The 25,217-nt window shown below is 39.5% G+C and overlaps 1 protein-coding gene across 3 annotated transcripts in view; it reads right to left on the reverse strand.

Annotated features, from left to right (window-relative positions):
* Positions 1–15,211, reverse strand: part of inpp5d (inositol polyphosphate-5-phosphatase D) — a 39,099-nt gene extending 23,888 nt beyond the window's left edge. The window contains exons 1-11 of one of the 3 annotated variants that reach the window (XM_057840450.1): positions 14,755–14,813; positions 9,715–9,778; positions 9,530–9,562; positions 6,392–6,527; positions 6,182–6,326; positions 5,976–6,116; positions 4,297–4,387; positions 4,154–4,222; positions 4,004–4,081; positions 3,819–3,942; positions 3,625–3,731 (exon numbers count right to left, since the gene is read on the reverse strand). In XM_057840450.1, coding sequence (XP_057696433.1) covers positions 3,625–3,731; positions 3,819–3,942; positions 4,004–4,081; positions 4,154–4,222; positions 4,297–4,387; positions 5,976–6,116; positions 6,182–6,326; positions 6,392–6,494 — 858 coding nt within the window. In that variant the 5' untranslated portion in view covers positions 6,495–6,527; positions 9,530–9,562; positions 9,715–9,778; positions 14,755–14,813. Of the gene's footprint in view, positions 1–3,624; positions 3,732–3,818; positions 3,943–4,003; positions 4,082–4,153; positions 4,223–4,296; positions 4,388–5,975; positions 6,117–6,181; positions 6,327–6,391; positions 6,528–9,529; positions 9,563–9,714; positions 9,779–14,754 lie in introns of all 3 variants that reach the window. The other 2 variants (XM_057840448.1, XM_057840447.1) reach the window with 2 other exon arrangements.
* Positions 15,212–25,217: the final 10,006 nt, after the last annotated feature.

A 25,217-nucleotide genomic window follows, 5' to 3' on the forward strand; every position in this document is an offset into this window, starting at 1 on the left:
AAAGAAAAAGATCAAATGCTACCTTACTTCCCCACATTGCTTCCCATGATATTTCTAATCGTAGGGAGAGGGATTGTAAGGCTTTAGCCAATTAATTAAGGTTGCAAGGGCCTGCAAAATCCTCTCTACTCATTTTACGCTGCCTTTTATCTCTCTATATAGGTAAAACGGCGCCATTACAGATTGAGCGCAACAATGCGTGAGTGGGTCGTGCAGCGCCTGCATTAATTGCGTTAAATATTTTAACGTGATACATGTTTTAAAAAGGTAATTACCGCCGTTATCGGGATAAATTTGATAACCCTACCTTAAGCCTAAACTAAAGACTCTGGATGAGTGTAACATATTATGTCTGTAACGTTAAATACAATTAGAAAATGATTTAATTAAAAAATATATATATATTAAAAAAAGGAATGGCCGATATTTTTTTGCCGATTCCGATACTTTGTAAATGACGTGAGCGGACCCGATCGATTATTTCTAGTAAAAAGATAAAAGATTAAGAGCACAATAAAGAGAAGTAAAGCTATAACAGAGCTAGGGGTCATGGTGGGTAAGAAAGAGTGAACAGGTGAGTTTTGAGTCTGGATTTGAAAAGTTAAAGGATAGATATACTGCGAAGATCAGGGGGTAGGGAGTTCCAGAGCTGGGGGGACACACTGACTAAAAGCTCTGGAACCAAAGGTGGAGAGGCGGACACGGGGGACGGAAAGGGGGTGGATAGTGGAAGAGCGAAGAGGACGGGGTGGATTGTTTATACACAGTAGACTGCAAAGGTAAGGAGGGGCCAAGCAATGGAGTGTTTTGAAGGTGATGATGAGGATCTTATAATTGATTGTTTGTTTAATGGGAAGCCAGTGAAGTTGACGGAGGATGGGGGTGATGTGGTGTGTGGCGGGAGTCCCAGAGATGAGGCGTGCTGCTGAGTTTTGGAGGAGCTGCATTTTTTTTGAGGGACTTGTTAGGGAGACCAAAGAGTAGTGAGTTGCAGTAATCGAGCCGGGAGGTTATTAGACTACAGACCAGGGTGGAAGCGGTATGGCGGTTGAGAGAAGGGAGGAGACGAGAAATGTTGCGAAGGTGGAAATAGGCTGATCTGGTGATGCTGTTAATATGTGACCGGAAGGAGAGCGTGCTGTCGAGGATGACGCCCAGACTCTTAACCTGAGTATTAGGAGAGATCGGTACATTGTTGATGGTAATAGAGAACTGAAGGGAATAGTTACCGTTCTCGCACACACCATATAATTGTTTGCATTAGTCTAACACATTCGTCTAACTATAGTTTAGGCAGACTTCACTCCATGCCCTTGACACAGTAAAGTGAATCACCTTATCGGAGCTCATGAGGGGGAAATTAAAAAATGGTACCGTTTCTCGTAGGCACCGTCTAACTGTTTGCATTACTCGAACACACGTAATATAATTAATCAGGGATTAATCATAGTATCATTTCTCATACTTACTGTAGGACTGCACTACTCTAACACACCTAATATAAAATAAATAGCACACCATAGTTTAAAGAAGCAGAATAGATACACAAAGCCATCTTATCACAGAAGCCCAACGTGTGCGTCACGAGCAAGGTTGATGCACCAACTCTGGCAATCAGTTCTCCCGACAACGAACAAGGACAAAGACCAGCGTGCTTTGTCCTGAAACAATTAGCGCCAGCCCGCATAACAAAGTTGATAACAGGCGCTTGGGACGTCAAGACCAGCGTAGGTCGCTGTGGCAACCACGTCCCATCCGCGCACTAACCTAAACCGCCCAAATCCAGCCACAGAGGGAAGGTCCCAAAAGCAACGCCCGGACACAGCTTCGGCCCGGCCTCCTACACCACGGACTTAAAAAATGCTGGACACTGAGATAACACAGATTTGCTGCTCGGAAACATTTTCTATGTAGCCTTGTTTTGTATCCAGAATTGTCCCTCTGTCATCTCTGTTTTTGCCTTGTTTTTTGACCATTGTCTACGAATAAATTGTCAACCTGCTTTCGGTGAGTCTTCAAACTTTTGGAACATGGAGTCAGTACAGAGGGTTAACACAGGAACGCGCTGAGTTTTGCTTCCTCCCTGTTTGGCTCGCGGGGGCGGTAAACAGCGGAGCACCATTTCCGTTCGGCTGCCGCCGTTTCCGTGCAGCTTTGGCCGGGGGGACTAAATTCCAACAGAATTTATGGACATGAGAGAGCATTGTGGTGGTTCCAACTAGGAGGAATTCTGATTTTGAGCTGTTGAGTAGGAGGAAGTTAGAGGAGAACCAGGAGTTAATGTCATCTAAGCAGAGGGTGAGGGAGGAAGGTGGGAGGGAGGCGGTTGGTTTTGAAGAGATAACAGTGGAAGTGAATGTTGTGTTTGTGGAAGATGGAACCAGGGGGGAGTATGTAAATGATAAAGAGGAGCGGTCCCAGGACAGAACCCTGGGGCACGCCAGCGGAGACAGGGAGGGAATTGGATTTACGGGGGCCGAATTTGACAAATTGTGTGCGGTCGGACAGGTAGGAAGTGAACCAGGAAAGGGGTGTGTGGGCGATACCAAGGGAGGAGAGTGGGTCGAGAAGGATTGTGGGGGAAATGGTGTCGAAGGTGGCAGTGAGATCGAGGAGGACAAGGATTGATAATAAACCAGAGTCGGATGCTATGAGGAGGTCGTTTTTAATTTCAAGTAAGGCTGTTTCAGTGCTATGGAGGGGGCGGAAACCGGATTGAAACTGTTCGTAAATGTCATTGGTAATTAGGTAGTTATGGAGTTGAGATGCAAAGGTGGGTGGAATTGGTGGGATCCAGGTTGGGTTTCTTCAGAATGGGTGTGATGGAAGCAGTTTTGAGAGATGGGGGAACCATACCGGATGTGAGTGAGGAGTGAATGATAGTAGTGATGAGGGGGACAATTGAGGGAAGACAGGTTTTGATGAGGGCAGTGGGAAGAGGATCAAGATGACAGGTAGTGGGTTTGGATGTGGTGATGATGTCAGAGATGTGTGCAGTGTTTGAAGGAAGGGTAAATGAGGAGAGGGTGCTGATGAGAGGATCATGAAAGGGAACAGGGTCAGTCCCAGAAACTGCAGCTCCGTGGTGAGTCAGTGATTGGTGAATGTCAGTGGTTTTTGTGGAGAAGGATGTCAGGATTGCTTTACAAAAATTAGCAGAGCACATGACACGAGGGAGTGGATCGGGGGGCTTGGTGATTTTAGTTAGGAGTGAGTACAGGCTTTTAGAGTTGTGTTGATTAGCTGAAATGACCCCGGAATAGTAAGTTGATTTGGCTGCATTGATTTGGTCTTTGTATAAAGTGAGTTGATAACTGTACATTTCTTTGTGTATTGTTAGTCCAGTTTTCTTGTACAGACGTTCGAGCTGACGGTTTCGTGACTTAAGTGGGCGGAGAGCAGGGGTGAACCAGGGCGCAGATAAGGCTGACCTCGAGAGAGTTAGTAGAGACCACAATTTTGAATGTTTGCGAACAAAACGGTTGTTCTTGGGTCTCTTTTGGGTTTGGTTTTCTACTGTTGGTAGACATGCTGTTTTGGATCTGGTATGCTATGCTGGTCAAAGTCTAATACAAAGGTCGGTATGTATGTATCCCGCTTTACCCAACAAAAATTGTGTCTGACCTTGGTGTCATCAAACACAAACTCCTTGCGCAAAATCTTCTCTTTCTCAGTCTCCACCACAATAACCAGTTTGGCGGGCATCTTCTGCGACTTCACCAGCTGTCTGACTGACGTGGTTTATAATGTACAAGTAAACACCAGGAAATCAGCCAGGAGTCACCTCCAGTGTGGTTGAAATTAAATCTTATTCTTACTTTTGTTGTGCACAAAGTACTTATCATCAGGCCCTTCCTTTGCCTTATTGATGTGAAGCTTCCCACCTTCCACGTCTACTTTTATGAACATCTTGGTGGGGATTCCCAGAGATTCTTGCTTGACCTTCCAGGTGAGATACAATGATCAACACATGTCAAAGCATTTCCCAAAATGTGTTGGGTACCTCAAAGATAACAGGTGGTATAAGGGACTTTCTATGGCCTCCTTCATAGCCGACAGAGTTAAACACAGCGTTTATAGCCTAAATAGAGAGAGGTGTGTTAAACCAGGCTACAAAACTTACAGTTCATTCCAGAATGAACATGGAAGTGACCTTATCCTCAATAGAGTAGAGCAGTTTCGTTAGTTGCTCCAGCCTCAAGGACATTGATTGGCCTGGAATCTTAAAAGAAGAGCTAAGTGTATTTATGTTGTTGAGTTAAGCAAGGATGCAAAAGTATCAAGCATGCCACTCACTTGTTTTGAAAGCATTCCAATGCCTGGTGAAAGCTGTTGGTCCAACACTCTGTGGAAAATCTCCAGAGTTGGGAGGATGCGGGAAATTTCACTGCCTCACCCCCAAGAAATGATATCTTATTATTGGGTGATACATTTGCTTCATAGAATTGACGACCAACCAGTCATCGGTATAATAGGATAGAGCAGTGGTCCCCAACCTTTTTTGCACCACGGACCGGTTTGATGTGGGCCTTCTTTTCACGGACCGGCAATGTGTGGCCAAAAAATACAGTAAATATATGATGTGGGAAAATATTACATTATGTTTTTGTGATGTATGATTGCTTCTGTGACATAGATTGTAACAACTTCTATTGTTTTTCACCTTGTTCCCATAGTTAGGAGACGCGCTAGAGAATCTCACGAGATAACTTGTTTTGTACCATAGTATTGTTATACTACACGCCTGGGTCCCATAGTTACACGCCTGGGTCCCATAGAGATAACTTGTTATGCACCCATAATATTTACCATTTGTTGGCATCTGTTGCAGCACAGCTCATTTGTCCTATGTGAAAAGCCCTTTTTCAAGGGGACTAAACCAAAAGTAGCTTAAATGTTTGTGATTGGACGGGGCCGCGCCGCTCGGTGGCAAAAGTTGGCCTCTCCGCCTCCGAGGGGTGCGTCCTTACAAAACCGGACATTTCCGGGCGACCCGTGAGGTCCACCAGCGGGTCATGTACTGATCGCCTGGCTTTTGTCCTTTTGACGCTTTACTGGAGTGTTGTTGGCTTCCCACTCGTTTGTCACAGTAAGCGATTTTCATTTGTAAGGGACAACTAGTTGTGCTGTAACGTAACGCGGGGATTCTGAGATTGACAAACTCAAATCTAGCATCACGTTACCATTTGTTTGCTTGTTTTTGATATCTGTTTGCTTGCTTTTGTGGGATTGTAATCAATAAATCTCATTTATTCTGCATTTTCTAATCAATAAACATCATCTATTGAGCAAAAGTGTGACTGTTACTGATTCACCGCGAACCTGGAAATTTCAGAAAACATTAGAACATAACACGACAGGGCTAACAACAAACGTTAAGTGCATACTGTAAGTGCATACGTTGAATCAACCTTTTTAACAGCAGCCTCTCCTAAAACTTGACAGCAAATATCTTGGTCGCAGGCATAATGAAAGGTTTCTTGGCTTTAGAAATCTGGTTCACCACAAGGTATGATGCTCTCAGTGCATTCGCTTTTATTGCCTCATTGCCTTGCTAGCTTTCAGCCACATATTATGCAGAATGGAATCGGTTGAGGGCTCTTGTTCTTGCTCAGGAAATGGGCTTTTCCCGTAAAAAAGATGTCCTAAAGACATCTCCGCCAGGAGCACACAGCCAACAGCAGCTACCATTACAGATTATATCGACGCTGCCACGCTGGGCTGCTATAGGTGTGCAAACACCCCAGTAATGGCGGCCAACCACTAGATGGTTGAACCACTAAATCTCTACTCGGATTATCAAGGGGCACAGGCCAGATTGCTGTCGTTAACATATTATTTATTATTTCTCTGCGGCCCGGTAAATGCACCACGGACCGGTACCAGTCCCCGGCCCGGTGGTTGGAGACCACTGGGATAGAGTAATTATGAGCCTCAACAGACTAAATACATAGGTGGATGGTCGATGATCATACCTGTTTAGATTCTTACAGATTGCTACAGTGAGTTTCTTGAGACCAGGAAGGCTAGGGTTCCCGCTCTGGACTTGTTCAGCATCCTGACAAATGGAGGTTCTGAAGTAGTCTAAAATCAGGGCTTGCTGCTCCTCGGGTATTCTGAAAATAAACGTTCTAATACTTAATCCCAAAACCCTTGTCAGAGTCACATAAAACGAACATACGTGGACAAGTCCATGTGCTGCAGCCTCGTCAGGAAAGTTTCTGAGAGGCATTTGCTGCCCTGCTCGCAGGGTTTGACATCACTGTCTTTCAACTCGTTGGCTAAGGCGTTCCTCGGTGGAAGCTGTGGCGGAAGATTGTTGGACTCTGGAGAGCAAATCTGGGATTTTAGGAAATGTTGGATTTTCAAATTTAGTTGAATGCGTCTTAACCTGATTCCTCATCCACCTCCTCTTCCCTTTGGACGGCGTATTGCAAATGTGTGACGAGTCCCATGTTGGGGTTGTGATAAGCCTCCACCAGTTCTGGGAGCATGGAGAAGAACCTGATGGGAACTCCTTCTGATGCCTGGAAGGAAGATTAAGACACAAAATTCGTGAAAGATATTTAGAAACCCCGAATTGGGGTGAGTGTAACAGGTTCCTGTCAACATTTGTGTCTGTGAATGTTCCTATTTTCTCTAGCTTTCTGACTTTGTCATATTTCAACCTTTGCCTCTCCTGTTCATCTTGTCTCAGGCAATCTTCTAGTTGACAGCCTTGTTTCGCCTGCATTAACTAGTCAGCTCTTTTCCTATCTTGTTACCTTTTGTCAATCAACCAACTCTTTCCCTATAGTGAGGAAAATATTGTATTTGAACACCTTGATATTTTACAAGCTCTCCCACTTAGAAATGATGTGCAGGTTTGAAATTTTCATGGTAGGTGCTTGTCCACTGTGAGAGACAATCTAAAAAAAAAATCCAGAAATCAAAGTGTATGATTTTTTTTAAAGAATGTACTTGTATTATACTGCTGCAAATAAGTATTTCAACACCTGCTGAATTGTAAGCCTCAAAGACCCCTGTTAGTCGCCTTTAAAAAGTCCACCTCCACTCCACTTATTCACCTAAATAAGTGGAGTGGAGGTTGACTTATTGAGTCTTTTTGACCTGTTTGAGGCGGTTAGCTGCATACAAACACCTGTCCACCCCATATACCCCAAAGAGCTGACAGAATTGTAGACCTCAACAAGGCTGGAAAGACTTACGGCGCAATTGCCAAACAGCTTGGTGACATAAGATCCACTGTTGGAGTAATTATTAGGAAATGGAAGATGCTAAACATGACTGTCACTCTCCCTCGGACTGGGGTTCCATGCAAGATCTACCTCGTAGGGTCGGTCTCACTGATCCCAAGAATGGTGAGGAATCAGCCAAGAACTACACAGGAGGAGCTGGTCAATGACCTGAAAGGAGCTGGGACCACCATTGCCAAGGTTACTGTTGGTAATGCACTAAGATGTTATGGTTTAAAATCATGCATTGGACGGAAGGTTCTCCTGCCTAAACCAACACACGTCAAGGCCTGTTTTAAGTTTGCCAATGACCATTTTGATGATCCAGAGGAGTCATGGGAGAAAGTCATATGAGATGAAAATGGAACTTTTTGGTCCTAATTACACTCATACGGGTTCTTAGAGGAAGAAGAATGTTGAGTACCATGCCAAGAACACCATCCCTACTGTGAAGCATGGGGGTGGTAGCATCATATTTTGAGGGGGGGGTTTTCTGCACATGAGACTGGACGACTGCACTGTATTAAGAAGAGAATGACCAGGGCCATGTATTGTGAGATTTTGGCGAATAACCTCCTTCCCTCAGTTAGAGCATTTAAAATTGGTCGTGACTGGGTCTTCCAACATGACAATGGCCTGAATAACCAAGGAGTGGCTTTGTAAAAAGCATATCAAGGTTCTGGAGGGGCCTAGCCAGTCTAAAGACCTAAACCCAATAGAAAATCTTTGGAGGAAGCTCAAACTCCATGTTTCTTAGTGACAGTCCAGAAACCTAATTGATCTAAAGAAGATCTGTGTGGAGCAAAATCCCTGCTGCAGTCTGTACAAACTTGGTAAAAGTTACAGGAAATGTTTGAGCTCTGGACTGTAATTGTAAACAAAAGTGTCACAGCTCACTCGCCCTCACAAATTTCCAACCTGCCAATCATTTCTAAGTGGCACATCTTGCAAAATTGCAGGGTGTTCAAATACTTCACTGTAGTGGACTTAAAAAATGAGTTTAACATCCTCTCAGTTAGCAGAATAAGGGCTCACTTTTTACTCGCTTTTGTTCACAGAACACTCACACAAGTCATGAATGGCATGAAGACTTGTGGGTAGACTTCCTGAGTTGTGACCATCACTTCACATAGCTGGTGAGTTAACACTGGAAGTCCCGGGGTTTGTTTGGCTATCAAGAAATACCAGAAAGGCGTCAATTGACCCTGATACCAAACTGACTACTGGTCTTTGTCAAACAATTTACCACTCAAAGAAGCAATCAAGCAGGCCACCCCTCTACACACTTCTGTGGAGTCGCTGTCGAGGTGTGAAGGGGGGGGCTCACTCTGGATAGCTGCAATTAGCATCTTGAACATAAGAGAGACGGATGGACTTCTTGGTGGTTCTTGCAAAAGAATTGGCTCACTCTAATGCGGGCGCACGAAGGCGCCAAATAAAAAATTGCTTCGGCAACAACCTCCAACACCTAGCCCTTGGAAAAGGGCGAAGTGTCATATGTCACCACATAAAAATGTTTTGCTTTGTTGTTATATTACTGTACTGTAGGCAAACTGTAGTTTTTGGAAGATGTAAAAAGGTTGTCCGCCCGATTGCCTGCCTGAGCGGTCCACTGTCCGACAAGCAACAACTGTTTTGTCCAACTGGACAAGCCTATTCAGAAGGGGGAGAGAAATTGACCTCTAAAGGTGTTCATAGCCTCAGACAACCATCCAATGGCACCTTTCTGTCTCCATACAGTTTACACAAAATACAGTATATGTTAGACATACTGTAAGTCTGACCACAGTATGGTTCCATGCATTAAGTTTAAAATAAATAAATAAATAAAACCTGACTAGTATGTTCCATTTGGTTTACACAGAGGAAGAGTTGAAGGGACAATTAAACACTTAAAAAGAAAAGTCACATCCTGTCAGTAGTTTCCTACCACAACCTGTCTTCTGGGCTTGAAAGTGACAACAGGCCAGCTAGAATAACGCCAGTTTACCCTTCCCCAATCAGCCAAGGCACCCCTGCCCTGCAACCACTCGAGATGCTAATTGGAGCAATCCAACCCTGTGGTTTTGCGAGTGTGAATGGGAATGACTAATGAGGACTATAATGCTCAAAAAAGATATGCTGATTAGGGTCAGATGATCCTTTTCTGGTTACAAGTGATTTGTATGAACTGATCCACCCTTGGTAGTTTTAGTGTTAATGACATGCGTGAGTGAATTATATGTTCCACTATATGTTGCCATTCGGAATGGCACTTTGACTGGTGGGTAGACCTTCCAAGTGGCAACAGTTACCTAGTTGGTGAATTCATAGCCTGCTGGAGTGCTCTGTTAACAAACACAAAAATCAATAAGCCTGACTTGATCTGCCTACTACAGCAAAGTTCCACTTCTTTGTTAAATCTCATACATTTTCATCAAATATTTATTAATTTAATATAAGACTGAAGTTGTGAAAACTGGAACCGATTAAGACCTACCTGTACCGATAGTTTCTTATCCTCGTTGGGCAGTATTCTGTATGTGTACACCTGGTTCTGGAATCTGCAGTTAGCATGATAAAAGTGGAACCATGTCACATACACTGCTGGCCTATTGGCACCCCTGCAATTCTGTCAGATAATGCTCAATTTCTCCCAGAAAATGATTGCAATTACAAATGCTTTGGTAGTAATATGTTCGTTTATTTTGCTTGCAATGAAAAAACACAAAGCTCCAAAAATTAGCAGAACAAAAGTATTGGCACCCTCAGCCAAGTACTTGGTAACACAACCTTTAGACAAAATAACTGTGAACAACCGCTTTCGGTATCCATCAAGGAGAATCTTACAATGCTCTGCTGGAATTTTAGATCATTCTTCTTTGGCCAACTGCTCCAGGTCTCTGAGATTTGAAGGGTAGCGTCTCCAAACTGTCATTTTCAGATCTCTCCACAGGTGTTCTATGGGATTCAGGTCTGGACTCATTGCTGGGCACTTTAAAAGTCTCCAGTGCTTTCTCTCAAACCGCTATCTAGTGCTTTTTGAAGTGTGCTTTGGGTCATTGTCCTGCTGGAAGACCCATGACCTCTGAGGGAGACCCAGCTTTCTCACACTGGGCCCTACATTATGCTGCAAAATTTGTTGGTAGTCTTCAGACTTCATAATGAAATGAAATGTTTATTGTAGGGCTGTCAAAATTATCGCGTTAACGCGCGGTAATTAATTTTTTTTCATTCATCACGTTAAAATATTTGACGCAATTAACACACATGTCCCGCTCAGACAGTATTCTGCCTTTTGGTATGTTTTACAGCAAGGTTTTTTGTGCTGTCTAACAGCGAACTCTTGTGGTCGCTTTGCGACATGGTTTATTGCTTTCATGCCAGTTCAATATGGCTGCACGACGTCTCGGGCTGACGCCTACGTTGTAATGTTGTGCTTATATGATCCTTGGACAAGATTTGTCCGTAAGTATGGTTGTTGTAAAGAATGTACATATTATGTTAGTAAGCGAAATGTTATATTTTTTGTATGAGAAGCTTTTTGTTTATGTTTAGTGAACCTGTATAGCGTGCTAAGCTAACGTTGTTGCTAATGCAATGCTTGTGTACTTTTTTTTGGTAGTTTTACTACGGTCTAAAGAGGACAATGTTTTGAGGCCATTTTATTAATAAATCAGATGAAAAAGGAAGAAGTCTGATTATTAGGCGTCGTTCACTAGCTGTCTAGCTTTGGAAAAAGTAGACGCTTCGGAGTGAGGACAGCATAGACAGATTTAAATGACAGTAGAGTGAAATGCCCACTACAGTCCTTATGTACCGTATGTTGAATGTATATATCCATCTTGTGTCTTATCTTTCCATTCCAACAATTTATTTTACAGAATATATATATAATTTACAGAAAAATATGGCATATTTTATAGATGGTTTGAATTGCGATTAATTGCGATTAATTACGATTAATTAATTTTTAAGCTGTAATTAACTCGATTAAAAATTTTAATCGTTTGACAGCCCTAGTTTATTGTCATCATCATCGGTATCATTGACATTTGCAAATTGTGATATGATTAGCCCGAAGAGAGAAAGAACCGAAGAAAGACAAGGGCAGACGGGAGAAGCATATGCTTAAACCCGTCCCCCTGCAGCCAACGACGCACAATCAAACATGGTAGAGTTGCATGCATCACATTACATGAGCTTTTCTTTTTTTGTTCTTTTTTTTTTGTTTTTTTTTTTGTAATGCCATGCACACGGTCAGGCAGTCCAGTCCCAGAGGCAGAAAACAACCCCAAAACATCAGGGAACCTCTGCCATTTTTGACTGTAGGGACTGTTATCTTTTCTTTGAAGGCCTGTTTTTTTCCTGTAAATTCTTTGTTGATGCCTTTTCCCAAAAAGCTCTACTTTTGTCTCATCTGACCAGAGAACATTCTTCCAAAACATTTTTGGCTTTGTCATGTAAGTTTTGGCAAACTCCAGCCTGGCTTTTTTATGTTTCTAGGTCAGAAGTGGGGTCTACCTGGGTATCCTACCATAGAGTCCCTTTTCATTCAGGCACCGATGAATAGTACGGGTTGACACTGTTGTACCCTTGGACTGCGGGACAGCTTGAACTTGTTTGGGTGTTAGTCGAGGTTCTTTATCCACCATCTGCGCAATCTTTCATTGAAATCTCTCGTGAATTTTTCTTTTCCGTCCACATCTTGGGAGGTTAGCACTAAAGATGTCCCGATCGATTGGGACATCGATCACGTCATTTTCAAAGTATCGGAATCGGCAAAAAAATATCAGACATGCCTTTTTTTCAATATTTATATATTTTTTATTAAAATCGTTTTCTAATTGTATTTAACGTTACTGACAAAAAGTCTTACACTCATCCAGAGTAGTTTTGGCTTAAAGTAGGGCTATCAAATTTATTGCGTTAACGGCGGTAATTAATTTTTTAAAATTAATCACGTTAAATAATTAACGCATGCGCTGCACGACCTGCTCACGCATTGTCGCGTTCAATCTATGAAGACGCCGTTTTACCTATAGATAGCGCTAAAAGGCAGCGTGTAATGAGTAGAGAGAATTTTGACAGCCTTTGGAGCCATTTTTTATGTGGCTAAAACCTTACAATACCTCTCTCAGCAATCAAAAATAACGTGGGAGGCAATGTGGGGAAGAAAGGTAGTAGTTGATTATTTTCTTAACACCCTATGTTGTTTCCCAAGGCAGAGAAGATATATCAATTGGTGCCACTACGCACAGTCATGGTTGCACTTCCCATCTTGCATTTGGGCAGAAGTTAAATGGCTGCAGTATCATTTACTGAAAGCTCAACAAATACACTAGATGGCAATATTTAGTCACAATATACAAAGTCACATTTATCCTTTAAGAATTACAAGTCCGTGGATCCCTCTCACAGAAAGAATGTTAATAATGTAAATGCCATCTTGAGGATTTATTGTCATAATAAACAAATACTGTATGTTGAATGTATATATTCGTCCGAGTTTTATTCATTTTTTTCTCAATGCATTGCCAAAATGTATATGATCGGGAAAAATTATCGGGAATTATTGGAATTGAATCGGGAGCAAAAAAAAAAAAGAATCTGATTGGCAGATACTCAAACTAAAACGATCGGGATCAGGAAAAAAACATGATCGGAACAACCCTAGTTAGCACAGTAGCATGGGCTTTACACTTATTGATGACACTGCGCACGGTAGACACAGGAACGTTCAGGTCTTTGGAGATGGACTTGTAGCCTTGAGATTGCCCATGCTTCCTCGCAATTTTGCTTCTCAAGTCCTCAGACAGTTCTTTGTTTTCTCCATGCTCAATGTGGTACACACAAGGACACAGGACAGAGGTCGAGTCAACTTAAATCCATTTTAACCGGCTGCAAGTCTGATTTAGTTATTGCCACCACCTGTTATGTGCCACAGGTAAGTAACAGGTGCTGATAAGTACACAAATTAGAGAAGCATTACATGATTTTTCAAAGGGTGCCAATTAGAGATGTCCCGATCGATCGGGATGCCAATCAATCGGGTCCGATCACGTCATTTTCAAAGTATCGGAATCGGCAAAAAAATATCGGCCATGCCTTTTTGTAATATATATATTTTTCTTAATTAAATTGTTTTCTAATTGTATTTAACGTTATAAACATAATATGTTACACTCATGCAGAGTCTTTAGTTTAGGCTTAAGATAGGGTTATCAAATTTATCCCGTTAACGGCGGTAATTAATTTTTTTAAAAATGTATCACGTTAAAATGTTTAACGCAATAAACGCATGTGCTGCACGACCCACTCACGCATTATCGGGCACAATCTGTAATGGCGCCGATTTACCTATATAGAGAGATAAAAGGCAGCGTATAATGAGTAGAGTGAATTTTGGCAGCCTTTGGAGCCTTATTTTAATTGGCTACAGCCTTACAATTCCTCTCCCTATGATTAGAAATATCATGGGAAGCAATGTGGGGAAGCAAGGTAGCAATTGATCTTTGTCTTAACACCCTAAGTTTTTCCCAACGCAGACAAGATATATCAATTGGTAGAACTATGCACAGTCATGGTTCCACATCCCATCATGCATTTGGCCATGGCTACAGTATCATTTACTGAAAGCTCAACAAATACACTAGATGGCAATATTTAGTCACAATATACAAAGTCACAAGTCTTTCTATCCGTGGATCCCTCTCACAGAAAGAATGTTAATAATGTAAATGCCATCTTGAGGATTTATTGTCATAATAAACAAATACAGTATTCATGTACTGTATGTTGAACGTATATATTCGTCCAGTTTTATTCATTTTTTTCTTAATGCATTGCCAAAATGTATATGATCGGGAAAAATTATCGGGAATGATTGGAATTGAATCGGGAGCAAAAAAAAAAGCAATCGGATCGGGAAATATCGGGATCGGCAGATACTCAAACTAAAACGATCGGGATCGGATCGGGAGCAAAAAAACATGATCGGAACAACCCTAGTTAGCACAGTACCATGGGCTTTACACTTATTTATAACACTGCGCACGGCAGGCACAGGAACATTCAGGTCTTTGGAGATGGACTTGTAGCCTTGAGATTGCCCATGCTTCCTCGCAATTTTGCTTCTCAAGTCCTCAGACAGTTCTTTGTTTTCTCCATGCTCAATTTGGTACACACAAGGACACAGCTCGAGTCAACTTTAATCCATTTTAACTGGCTGCAAGTGTGATTTAGTTATTGCCACCACCTGTTATGTGCCACAGGTAAGTAACAGGTGCTGTTACGTACACAAATTAGAGAAGCATTACATGATTTTTCAAAGGGTGTCAATACTTAAGCCCATTTTTTGAGTTTTGTTTTTTCATTGCAAGCAAAATAAATGAAGATATTACAACCAAAGCATTTATTGCAATCATTTTCTGGGAGAAATTGAGCATTATCTGACAGAATTGCAGGGGCGCCAATACTTTTGGCCCGCAGCGTATTAAAGACATTTGACATTTACAAGAAGAACTGCAATGCTACTTACAAAACACAAAGGGCAAACGCCCCTTGTATGGACTCACTGTCCCGAATAAGGAAACTTCCATCTCTGGCTGCCTTGGAGAGCAAATCCTCTGTCTTTGACCGGGTAATATTGCCATGGCACCAAGCGTGGTAGCTGTGCATCCTGTCCTGTCTCTTTTGCTTCTAAACTAGTCTAAACAAGTTTAGAAGCAAAAGAGACACAAGTCTTCATCTTTCACAAGTGCGCTCTTTCATTCTCACTTCCTCATTTAAAACAGGTATCCACCCCCCTACACAACACTCTATATGGCGGATATGTCACACATCCAATCAATATTTAAGAACAAAATTAATTTTATGTTATCTAATTACTTTTCTCTTGAAAAATTCCAATTTTATTTTTTTAGTATGTCGGTTAAAAATGACAAAGAAAACCAGGAACTCACAAAAAAGGGAAGTACCAACAATGACTCATTACATAAACATAATACTTTTTTCCCCAATATAACTAGATGTAGGGCTCAGCCACTAATGCAAATAATCAACCTGAACTCTAAAGTTATTATGATCCAAATTTCACTTCATTTAAATAAAAATAACCAGGCTAATATGAACGATAATCAGGAAGCACCGTTTTAGAATGACTTGCCATTTTTATGCAATGGACAGGAAGTATTGTAGAAACAGGAGGAGGAAAATAGACGGCTGAAGCAAACCACAACATGGTCACATGACGCAGAAAAAGTTGATGTGCAATTGCTGAACTTAAAATAGCTTTTGCCACTTTCACAGTAAGCTATGAAATGTCATATTTGCACTAAATGTACTAATAAGTAAAGATGTCCCGATCGATCGGCATCGGAATCGGCAAAAAATATCGGACATGCCTTTTTTTTAATGTTTTTTTTATTTATTTATTAAATCTAGGGCTGTCAAACGATTAAAACTTTTAATCGAGTTAATTACAGCTTAAAAATTAATTAATCGTAATTAATCGCAATTTAAACCATCTATAAAATATGCCATATTTTTCTGTAAATTATATATATATTCTGTAAAATAAATTGTTGGAATGGAAAGATAAGACACAAGATGGATATATACATTCAACATACGGTACATAAGGACTGTAGTGGGCATTTCACTCTACTGTCATTTAAATCTGTCTATGCTGTCCTCACTCCGAAGCGTCTACTTTTTCCAAAGCTTGACAGCTAGTGAACGACGCCTTAATAATTAGACTTCTTCATTTTTCATCTGATTTATTAATAAAGTGGCCTAAAACCATTGTCCTCTTTAGACCGTCGTAAAACTACAAAATAAAAGTACACAAGCATTGCATTAGCAACAACGTTAGCTTAGCACGCTATACAGGTTCACTAAACATAAACAAAAAGCGTCTCATACAAAAAAATATAACATTTCGCTTACTAAAATAATATGTACATTCTTTACAACAACCATACTTACGGACAAATCTTGTCCAAGGATCATATAAGCACAACATTATCAGCCCCAGACGTCGTGCAGCCATAATGAAGAAAGAAAAGAAGAAAATAATAAACCATGTCGCAAAGCGACCACAAGAGTTCGCTGTTGGACAGCGCAAAAAGCCTTGCTGAAAAACTTACCAAAAGGCAGAATACTTTCTGAGCGGGACATGTGCGTTAATTGCGTCAAATATTTTAACGTGATTAATTTTAAAAAATAATTACCGCGGGTTAACGCGATAATTTTGACAGCCCTAATTAAATCGTTTTCTAATTGTATTTAACGTTACAGAAAAAATGTCTTACATTCATCCAGAGTCTTTAGTTTTGGCTTAAAGTAGGGCTGTCAAATTTATTGCGTAAACGGCGGTAATTACATTTTTTAAAATTAATCACGTTAAAATATTTAATGCAATTAACGTATGCGCTGCACAACCCACTCACGCATTGTCGCGTTCAATCTATTATGGCGCCGTTTTATCTATATATAGAGCTAACAGGCAGCATAAAATGAGTCGAGAGAATTTTGGCAGTCTTTGGAGCCTCTTTTTAATTGGATAAAGCCTTACAATCCCTCTCTCAACATTTAGAAATATCGTGGGAAGCAATGTGGGGAAGAACAGTAGTGGTTGATCTTTTCCTTAACACCCTATGTTACTTCCCAACGCAGAGAAGATATATCAATTGGTGCCACTATGCACAGTCTTGGTTGCACTTCCCACGATGCATTTGGGCAGAACAGTTAAATGGCTACAGTATCATTTACTGAAAGCTCAACAAATACACTAGATGGCAATATTTAATCACAATATACAAAGTCACATTTATCCTTTAAGAATTACAAGTCCGTGGATCCCTCTCACAGAAAGAATGTTAATAATGTAAATGCCATCTTGAGGATTTATTGTCATAATAAACAAATACTGTATGTTGAATGTATATATTTGTCTGAGTTTTATTCATTTTTTTCTTAATGCATTGCCAAAATGTATATGATCGGGAAAAATTATCGGGAATGATTGGAAATGAATCGGGAGCAAAAAAAAAAAAAAAAAAAGCGATCGGAACGGGAAATATCGGGATCGCCAGATACTCAAACTAAAACGACTGGGATCGGATCGGGAGCAAAAAAACATGATCAGAACAACCCTACTAATAAGGAAATAATAAACAATTTAACTAATAATGTTATAAAAACGTTTATTGTCGCCGTTATAAAGTCACAAAGGTTTTACCGTACATCAGACAAGATGGATTACAAGTATTAAGACCAAAGGAAGAAAATGACAGTACAAGATGTAATTCTGGGTCTAAGAAATATAGCTGATCAAAGTTCTATGTTTTTAAAACACAAATCAAATACCGTATTGGCCGGAATATAAGACGACCCTGATTATAAGACGACCCCTCTTTTTCAAGACTCAAGTTTGAAAAAAGACTTTTTGAACACCAAATTAATTTTCATACAGAAAATAATTACAGTACATCCGAAACAAATGATTATAACAATATATTTGAGAGAAAAAGCATGTTATTTTGCCTCATTCAAATCTTAATATCTGAACATTTAAATATGTAAACTAAAATGCAATCACATTCGTAAATGAACGGCTTCTGGTTTTTGAAATGTAAATAAACCAATCTATTGTGATAAAATAACAAAATTGCAATAACTGCATTAACCATCAAAGTGAAGTCTAACTGTAACTGTAGTCTTGAAAGAAATCTGAATGAGGAAAAACATTGCAATAAAATAATGCGAACTGGTTAAACTTGAGAGTAGCTGAGATTTGTCATGACTGAACATCACTTCAATGATATCTGGCGCCATCTAGCGTCGTGGATGGGTATAACATCTAGACCAAGAATATAAGACAACTCCCTCTTTTTCAGTCTTATTTCAATGAAAAAAACACTGTCTCATATTTGGGCCAATTACGGTATTTGAGGGAAAAACACTACATGTAAATACAGCAAAATGCATGTTTTTTTTTGTCAGAAAAACATTAGCAGTTACCCTTTTTGAAAGAGCCTGTTTACATTTCCTGGGGTCTTTTCAATTCTTAAAAACAAATACCGTAATTTTCGCACTATAAGGCGCACCTGACTATAAGCCGCCACTCACCAAATGTGACACAAAAACGGCTTTTGATCATAGGTAAGCCGCACTGGACTATAAACCGCAGCTGTCCTCACTGTATTATGGGATATTTAAACCAAAAGATATTAACCAGTAACACTTCATTAGACAGCGGCAATATACAACGGTCAGAAAACCAAATGAACCTCCATGAAGCTTTGAACTAATTGGCTTCAGAGCGTCATTGCTTCAAGAAGCTTCATTTGGCCATCACTGCTCCCTTGGGGGAGACAGTCAACCTCTTCTGCCACCTGCTGTCAACCCTGTTGTTGTCCAACGTGCCTCCGAGCATGCATTGCAGCGCAATAGATGTAAATAACTACCACCATGAAGCTTTGAAGCAATTGGCTACAAAGCGTCATTGCTTCAAGAAGCTTCATTTGGCCATCACTGCTCCCTTGGGGAGACAGTCAACCTCTTCTGCCACCTGCTGCCAGCACTGTTGTTGTCCAACATGCCTCCTAGCATGCATTGCAGCACAACAGATGTAAATAACAATCAAAATCATGTTCTGTGCTAATTATTTATTCAGTTACTGTTCCTGTTGTTTAATTAATTGCTCGTTACGGTATATGGTAACACTTTATATGACAGTGGCGCCATAAGACTGTCATTAGACAATGATAGTTATGACATTACACTGTCATGAGCATTAATGAATAATTTTAACAGATATCATTTAGTTTTATTTGCAAATTATCTCACATTTGAATGGATATAAAATATCCGAGCTGGACATAAATGGAGTTGGTAACATAATTTGCTGTATGACACTTAATGACATCTGACGTAAGCATTCAGTAATGCTCATGTCATAATTATGACGGTCCTATGACAGTGTTATGACGCCACTGTCAAATGAAGTTTACCATAACGGTACCATAACAAGCAATTAATGAAACATTTGGAACAGTAAACGAATAAATAATTAGCACAGAACATGATATTTGATTGCTACTTACATCTGTAGTGCTGCAATGCATGCTAGGAGGAATGCATTGCCTATTAACCCAAATATATCAATAAATACGCCGCACTGGACTTTAAGACGCAGGATTCAAAATGAAGGAAAAAAGTACCGGCTTATAGTCTGAAAATTACAGTAATACATCAGTTCAACTATTAAAGACATGGAAGCCACAAATATACAACATTGTTTTTTTTAAAAATGCCATTAAGTCACAAAATAATGATAATATTAACAATGATTTGTCAAGCACAAGTAAACATGGTACTGGTATCAAACAGTGGTAACAAAATATATACATTTGTGTGTAAAAAATGCCCAATTGGGTAAAAAATGAGTGCTTCTTTGAGGTCGAATAAGGAATCATTAAAGCCTTAACCTAAATGCTAACATGCTAGCATAGACTCTACCATCAGTTGACAAGACAGCTCCCACAGACATTGGGCCACGCCTTCCCGTAGGGGGCCAACCCAGGCAAAACTTTGACGTGGTTTTCACTGTAATAAACTCAAACACGCGTTCTAACGCCGGATTTAGGTGGAAACATGGCAAAGGTTTTACTGCATACAAGCAAGCAGGAGTGTGTCAAGAGTGATTTGGTCGAGGATTCAAGGTAATTATTATTTTAAATAGCATCATGCATTCACTTTGAAACATGAAAAAAATCAATGGGTAAAATTTGTGTAACTTTGGCTTGATATATTTACGTAAAATGAATGATAACTACCCGTTTTTTGCTTTTAACCAAGAATCTATACTGTTTTATGTTCATATCTATTGAAATTACGAGGTTTAAGCATTTATTTACAAGAATTTTCAACTTAAAAAGCTTTGTTTCGTGACGGCTGCCATGTTGGATTACACATTACTTTCACTTTTGCTTGAAATATTTACGTGAAATGAACGAGAAGTTCGAGAACTCCCCGTTGTTGTTTTTTTTTGCTTTTTGCCAAGAATCTAGACTGTTTTACGTTCATGTCTGTAGAAATTCTGTGATTTAAGCATTTATTTACAAGCATTTTCAACTTAAAAAGCTCTTTCTTTCGTGACGGCCGCCATGTTGGATTACACATCACTGTAACTTTTGCTTGAAATATTTGCGCAAAATGATCGATAACTGCCTGTTTTTTGCTTTTAACCAAGAACCTAGACTGTTTTACGTTCATATCTATAGAAATTCCGCGATTTAGCATTTACAGTATTTACAAGAATTTTCAACTTAAAAAGCTCTTTTTTCGTGACAGCTGCCATGTTGGATTATTCAATACCATAACTTTTGCTTTATATATTTACCTAAAATGAATGATAACTGGCCATTTTTTGCTTTTAACCAAGAATCTAGACTGTTTTATTTTCATATCTATAGAGATTCCGCGATTTAAGCATTTATTTACATCCCTGTTCAACTTTAAAAGCTTTCTGTTTCGGGACGGACGCCATGTTGGATTACACAATACCGTAACTTTTGCTTGAAATATTTACGTAAAATGAACGATAACTGCCCGTTTTAATGAAAACTGCCCATTTTTTTGCTTTTAACCAAGAATCTAGACTGATTTATGTTCATATCTATAGAAGTTCCATGATTTAAGCATTTTTTACATGAATTTTCAACTTAAGAAGCTCTTTGTTTCGTGACGGCCGCCATATTGGATTACGCATTACTGTAACTTTTGCTTTAAATATTTAAGTAAAATGAATGATAACCGGCCATGTTTTGCTTTTAATCAAGAATCTAGACTGTTTTATTTTCATATCTATAGAAATTCCGCGATGTAAGCATTCATTTACATGAAGTTCAACTTAAAAAGCTCTCTGTTTCGTGACAGTCGCCATGTTGGATTACACAATACCGTAACTTTTGCTTGAAATATTTACGTAAAATGAACGATAAGTGCCCGTTTTAATGAAAACTGCCTGTTTTTGCTTTTAGCCACGACTCTAGACTGATTTATGTTCATATCTATAGAAGTTCCGTGATTTAAGCATTTATTGACACGAATTTTCAACTTAAAAAGCTCTTTTTCATGACAGCCACCATGTCAGATTACACGATACCGTAACCTTTTCTTGAAATATTTACGTATAATGAGCAATAACTGCCCGTTTTTTGCTTTTAACCAAGAAGGCTAGACTGTTTTACTTTCATATCTATAAAAATTTGGCGATTTAAGCATTTATTTACAAGAATTTTCAACTTAAAAAGCATTCTGTTTCATGACAGCTGCCATGTTGGATTTTGCATCTCTACACAGTAGTGTAAAAATTTGAGTAGCTATTTCTGGCAAAAACCTAAATGATATGTTAAATATTGCTATAGATCCTGAAAATATAGGTGATTATCTCTGCATTTGGTGATTTTTGTGCATCTAGGGTAAAATCTGAGAATTTAATAGCCATTTTAAGTTTTTTATACTTAAATAAAAAATAATTAATTAGGATTTTATAATGGAACGGGAAAAAAAGTGAAGCTGGAGCTTAATAATGGTAGAGGAACAATTGTTTTTTTGTGTGTGTGTGTGTGTTCTGGTGTCCTTTTTATGGTATTGTTTTTGATGTCGTGAATTCTTTGTTGGAAAATCAATGAAAAATACAGTGGGGGGGGGGAAGCTCTCTATCTCATGACGGCCGCCATGTTGGATTACACATTACCGTAACTTATGCTTGAAATATTTACGTAAAATGAACGATAACTGCTCATTTTTTTGCTTTTAGCCAAGAATCTATTCTGTTTAATGTTAATATCTATAGAAATTCCGCGATTTAACTATTTATTTACAAGAATTTTCATCTTGAAAAGCTCTTTGTTTTGTGACGGCCGCCGTGTTGGATTTTGTATCTCTACACAATAACATAAAGATTGAAGTTGCAATTCTGGCAAAATCTTATATGATATGTTAAATATTGCTATTGTTCCTGAAAATATATCTCTGCATTTGATTATTTGTGTGTATCTAGGGTAAAATCTAAGAATTTTATAGCCATTTTAAGTTTCTTATATAAAAAATAATCCGGATTTTATTATGGAACGACTTTGAATTTTTTTATGTCGCCACTCGTGAAAACATAAATGCGTAATGGAGGTGCCTGTTTTGGTTTTAGATCGCTAGTGGCTTTGGTTTTGAAAATATTTACATTTTAAGTTTTTTTAGATTAGGCACCCTACGGATCGGCCCCGCGCCCCGTTTCCCGTCAACTGATATTGAAGTCTATGCATGCCAGGTGCTTTTTCACACCGCAACAGACAAATACAATTACTTTGAGTGCCGGGTGTTAAACTTTACACTGCTGTTCTGGACTTGCTTCAGTCCCAAGAGCCCAAGAAATTGGAAATACAGTAAAACTGTAGTCAGCGTAAAAGGAGCAAATGTTTCCTGACAAAGCAGGAGGAGAAGCCAGCCACTCTTTGTATGTTAAATGAAACACTGTTATCAGCTTTCTGCTATTCTGGGTCTGTTCACACAACTGTTATACTACTTTCAAGGCAGGAAAATGTACAGTTTGAGCAGTCATTTCAGGTTGCTAGCTTGTACACAAGCAGAACCAAGTGGCTCACCGGTTCGTTTTAAATCAGCCGCTTAACCAGACCATCGACACAAAAAACAAAAAATGATTCATCAGAGTTAGTAGTTAGTTGATTTTTCTTTTATCCCAGACAATTGTTTTAGGTTGTTTTATTTTCCTGACATGTTTCGACAACTACTTCCGCCATTATCAGAGTGTCACTGGTGTTTGTGTGACGCGTCTTTATCAGCTGATGGATGAAGGCGTGACTCACCTGTTTCCTGATTTGACAGGCGATTCACGCCCTTTGCTGACCATTCACTCTTCCAGGATGCTGGTCCAGGTAGTAGAGACCATGTAAGCCCCTTCGTCCTTATCAATGGTGCTAGGGCCCCACTTGGGGATTTCAGTGTCCTCCCTGATCCAGTGCTGATGTTTGTTTTTTTCGGTGTGTATGACTCTGGGCTTTTCCCAGTCCATAATGCGGTTTTCCCTTTTGAAGTAGTCGGTTATGGCTGACTTGTGGTGTTCCTGTTGTGCTTGTTCTTTTACTGCCCTCGTTTATCTTATTGCTGTGTCCCTCTCACACTCCTTCTTGTGTTCTATTTATCTTGTAATAAAGCTCTTCCCTGTCTCCCTGTATGATTTATAGTGTGATTTGCATGGAATTTCATGTATGCATTTGCATTTGTTTTCTGGGCGGATTTTTTTTCCTTTGGATGGACCAATATTTGGCGGAGTGTTGTGTGTGGTTTGACCGGTGTGTTTATGCTGTATTTTTTCATGACTCTTTGGATACATCCCGGCCAGTGTTGTCAGTAACGCATTACTGTAATCTGATTATTTTCTTCAGTAACGAGTAATCTAAAGCGTTTATTTTTCCAAGCCAGTAATCCGATTAGTTTCCCTAGTGCCTGTGCGTTACTATTTTGTTTTTCCCTCATAATGTATGTGGAATGAAGAATACTGTAGTCATGTACGAAGAGCATTTCTCATCAGAGAAAAAAAAAAAAAAACGGGTCACGTGTATTATGATGCTGTTTGAGGCTGTCTGCTACGGCAGTCAACAACATATCATTCGGACGAGGCAACAAGGCTAACAGTGAAAGGCAGGATATATAACGCAAATGGATGCCTTTGCTCACTGGAAATACAGCCATTACTTCACATTTCTGTCCAGTAAAGATGACAAAAATATCTCAGTGCGTTGCAAACTTTACGCTGGCTGAAAAAGACTGTCGGCCGCTAAAAACTCTACATCCAATTCAACAAGGAAGCACTTGGAATTACAGGACAATGCGACAAAACGCGAAACAAAGAAAGCCTACAGGTGACAAGACAGCCAGCACTTCTACAGTTTGTAACCAGCCTTCATGCACATTTTATTGTCAGTGTTTGTAACCATAGGCGGAGTTTTACTTTTGTGGGGCTGGGGGCAAAGCATGTTGATGACTTTAACAGAAGTCAAAAGTTTGGACACACCTAAACATTTTTACGTTTTATATATTTTCACCACTATTGTAAATCCTCTCTGAATACATCAAAACTATGAACGAACACGTGGAATGGCAAAAAAAAGTGAAATAACTGAAAACAGGTTTTATATTCTACATTCTTCAAAGTATCCACCTTTGAGGTGTCGCCAAACTTTTGGCCAATACTGTATATATACATTTATATAAAACTGTTCAGGATCAGTTGTTGTTGGTTGCGTTTGAAAGCTTAGGTTTACAGAAATTCTAAATATCCATCTTGCCGCCACAGGTGTAGTTTTGGCTTAGCAAAGCAAAAGCTAGTGTCTTAGGTGCTAGTCACATGATCTGCTCGAAAAATGTTTTTGACCCATTATGAAATACGGTGTAGGATTCTTGTTCATTTCATTAATTTTTGTTGTTTGTTTTATTGCTTTACAACTTTTATAGACAATATTTTAACAGCTAGGTCTTTATTTTAAAGGGGAAGTTCAGAATTTTTGAGATTAGGCTTTCTTTTGGAGTTAGCAGGGGTTTATTTAGTCGGTGGTGTTGATTTGAACAAATGCCGTGCAGCTTGTCAGTTATTTGTTAGTTTCAGGGCTCCAGGGTGGCTAAGCTAGCGCGAGTCAATGGTGGTTGAAATCAACTCTATCGACTAATTAAATGGTAAATGGTGTTATACTTGTATAGCGCTTTTCCACCTTTCAAGGTGCTAACTCAAAGATTAAGCCTTATGTGAAAAATTCTATTAAATGCGATGACATTTTTTTGTTGTCATTTTTATGTTGAGCAGCAAAAGGAGAAAAATTGGTAAAAAGTAACTTATAAGTTCTTTTAAAGTAACTTAGTTGCTTTGATAATGAAGTAATCAGTAAAGTAACTAGATTACTTTTTTGAGGCGTAATCAGT

The sequence above is a fragment of the Corythoichthys intestinalis genome, chromosome 7 (genome assembly GCF_030265065.1).
Source record: "Corythoichthys intestinalis isolate RoL2023-P3 chromosome 7, ASM3026506v1, whole genome shotgun sequence".
NCBI classification, from domain to species: Eukaryota; Metazoa; Chordata; class Actinopteri; order Syngnathiformes; family Syngnathidae; genus Corythoichthys; species Corythoichthys intestinalis.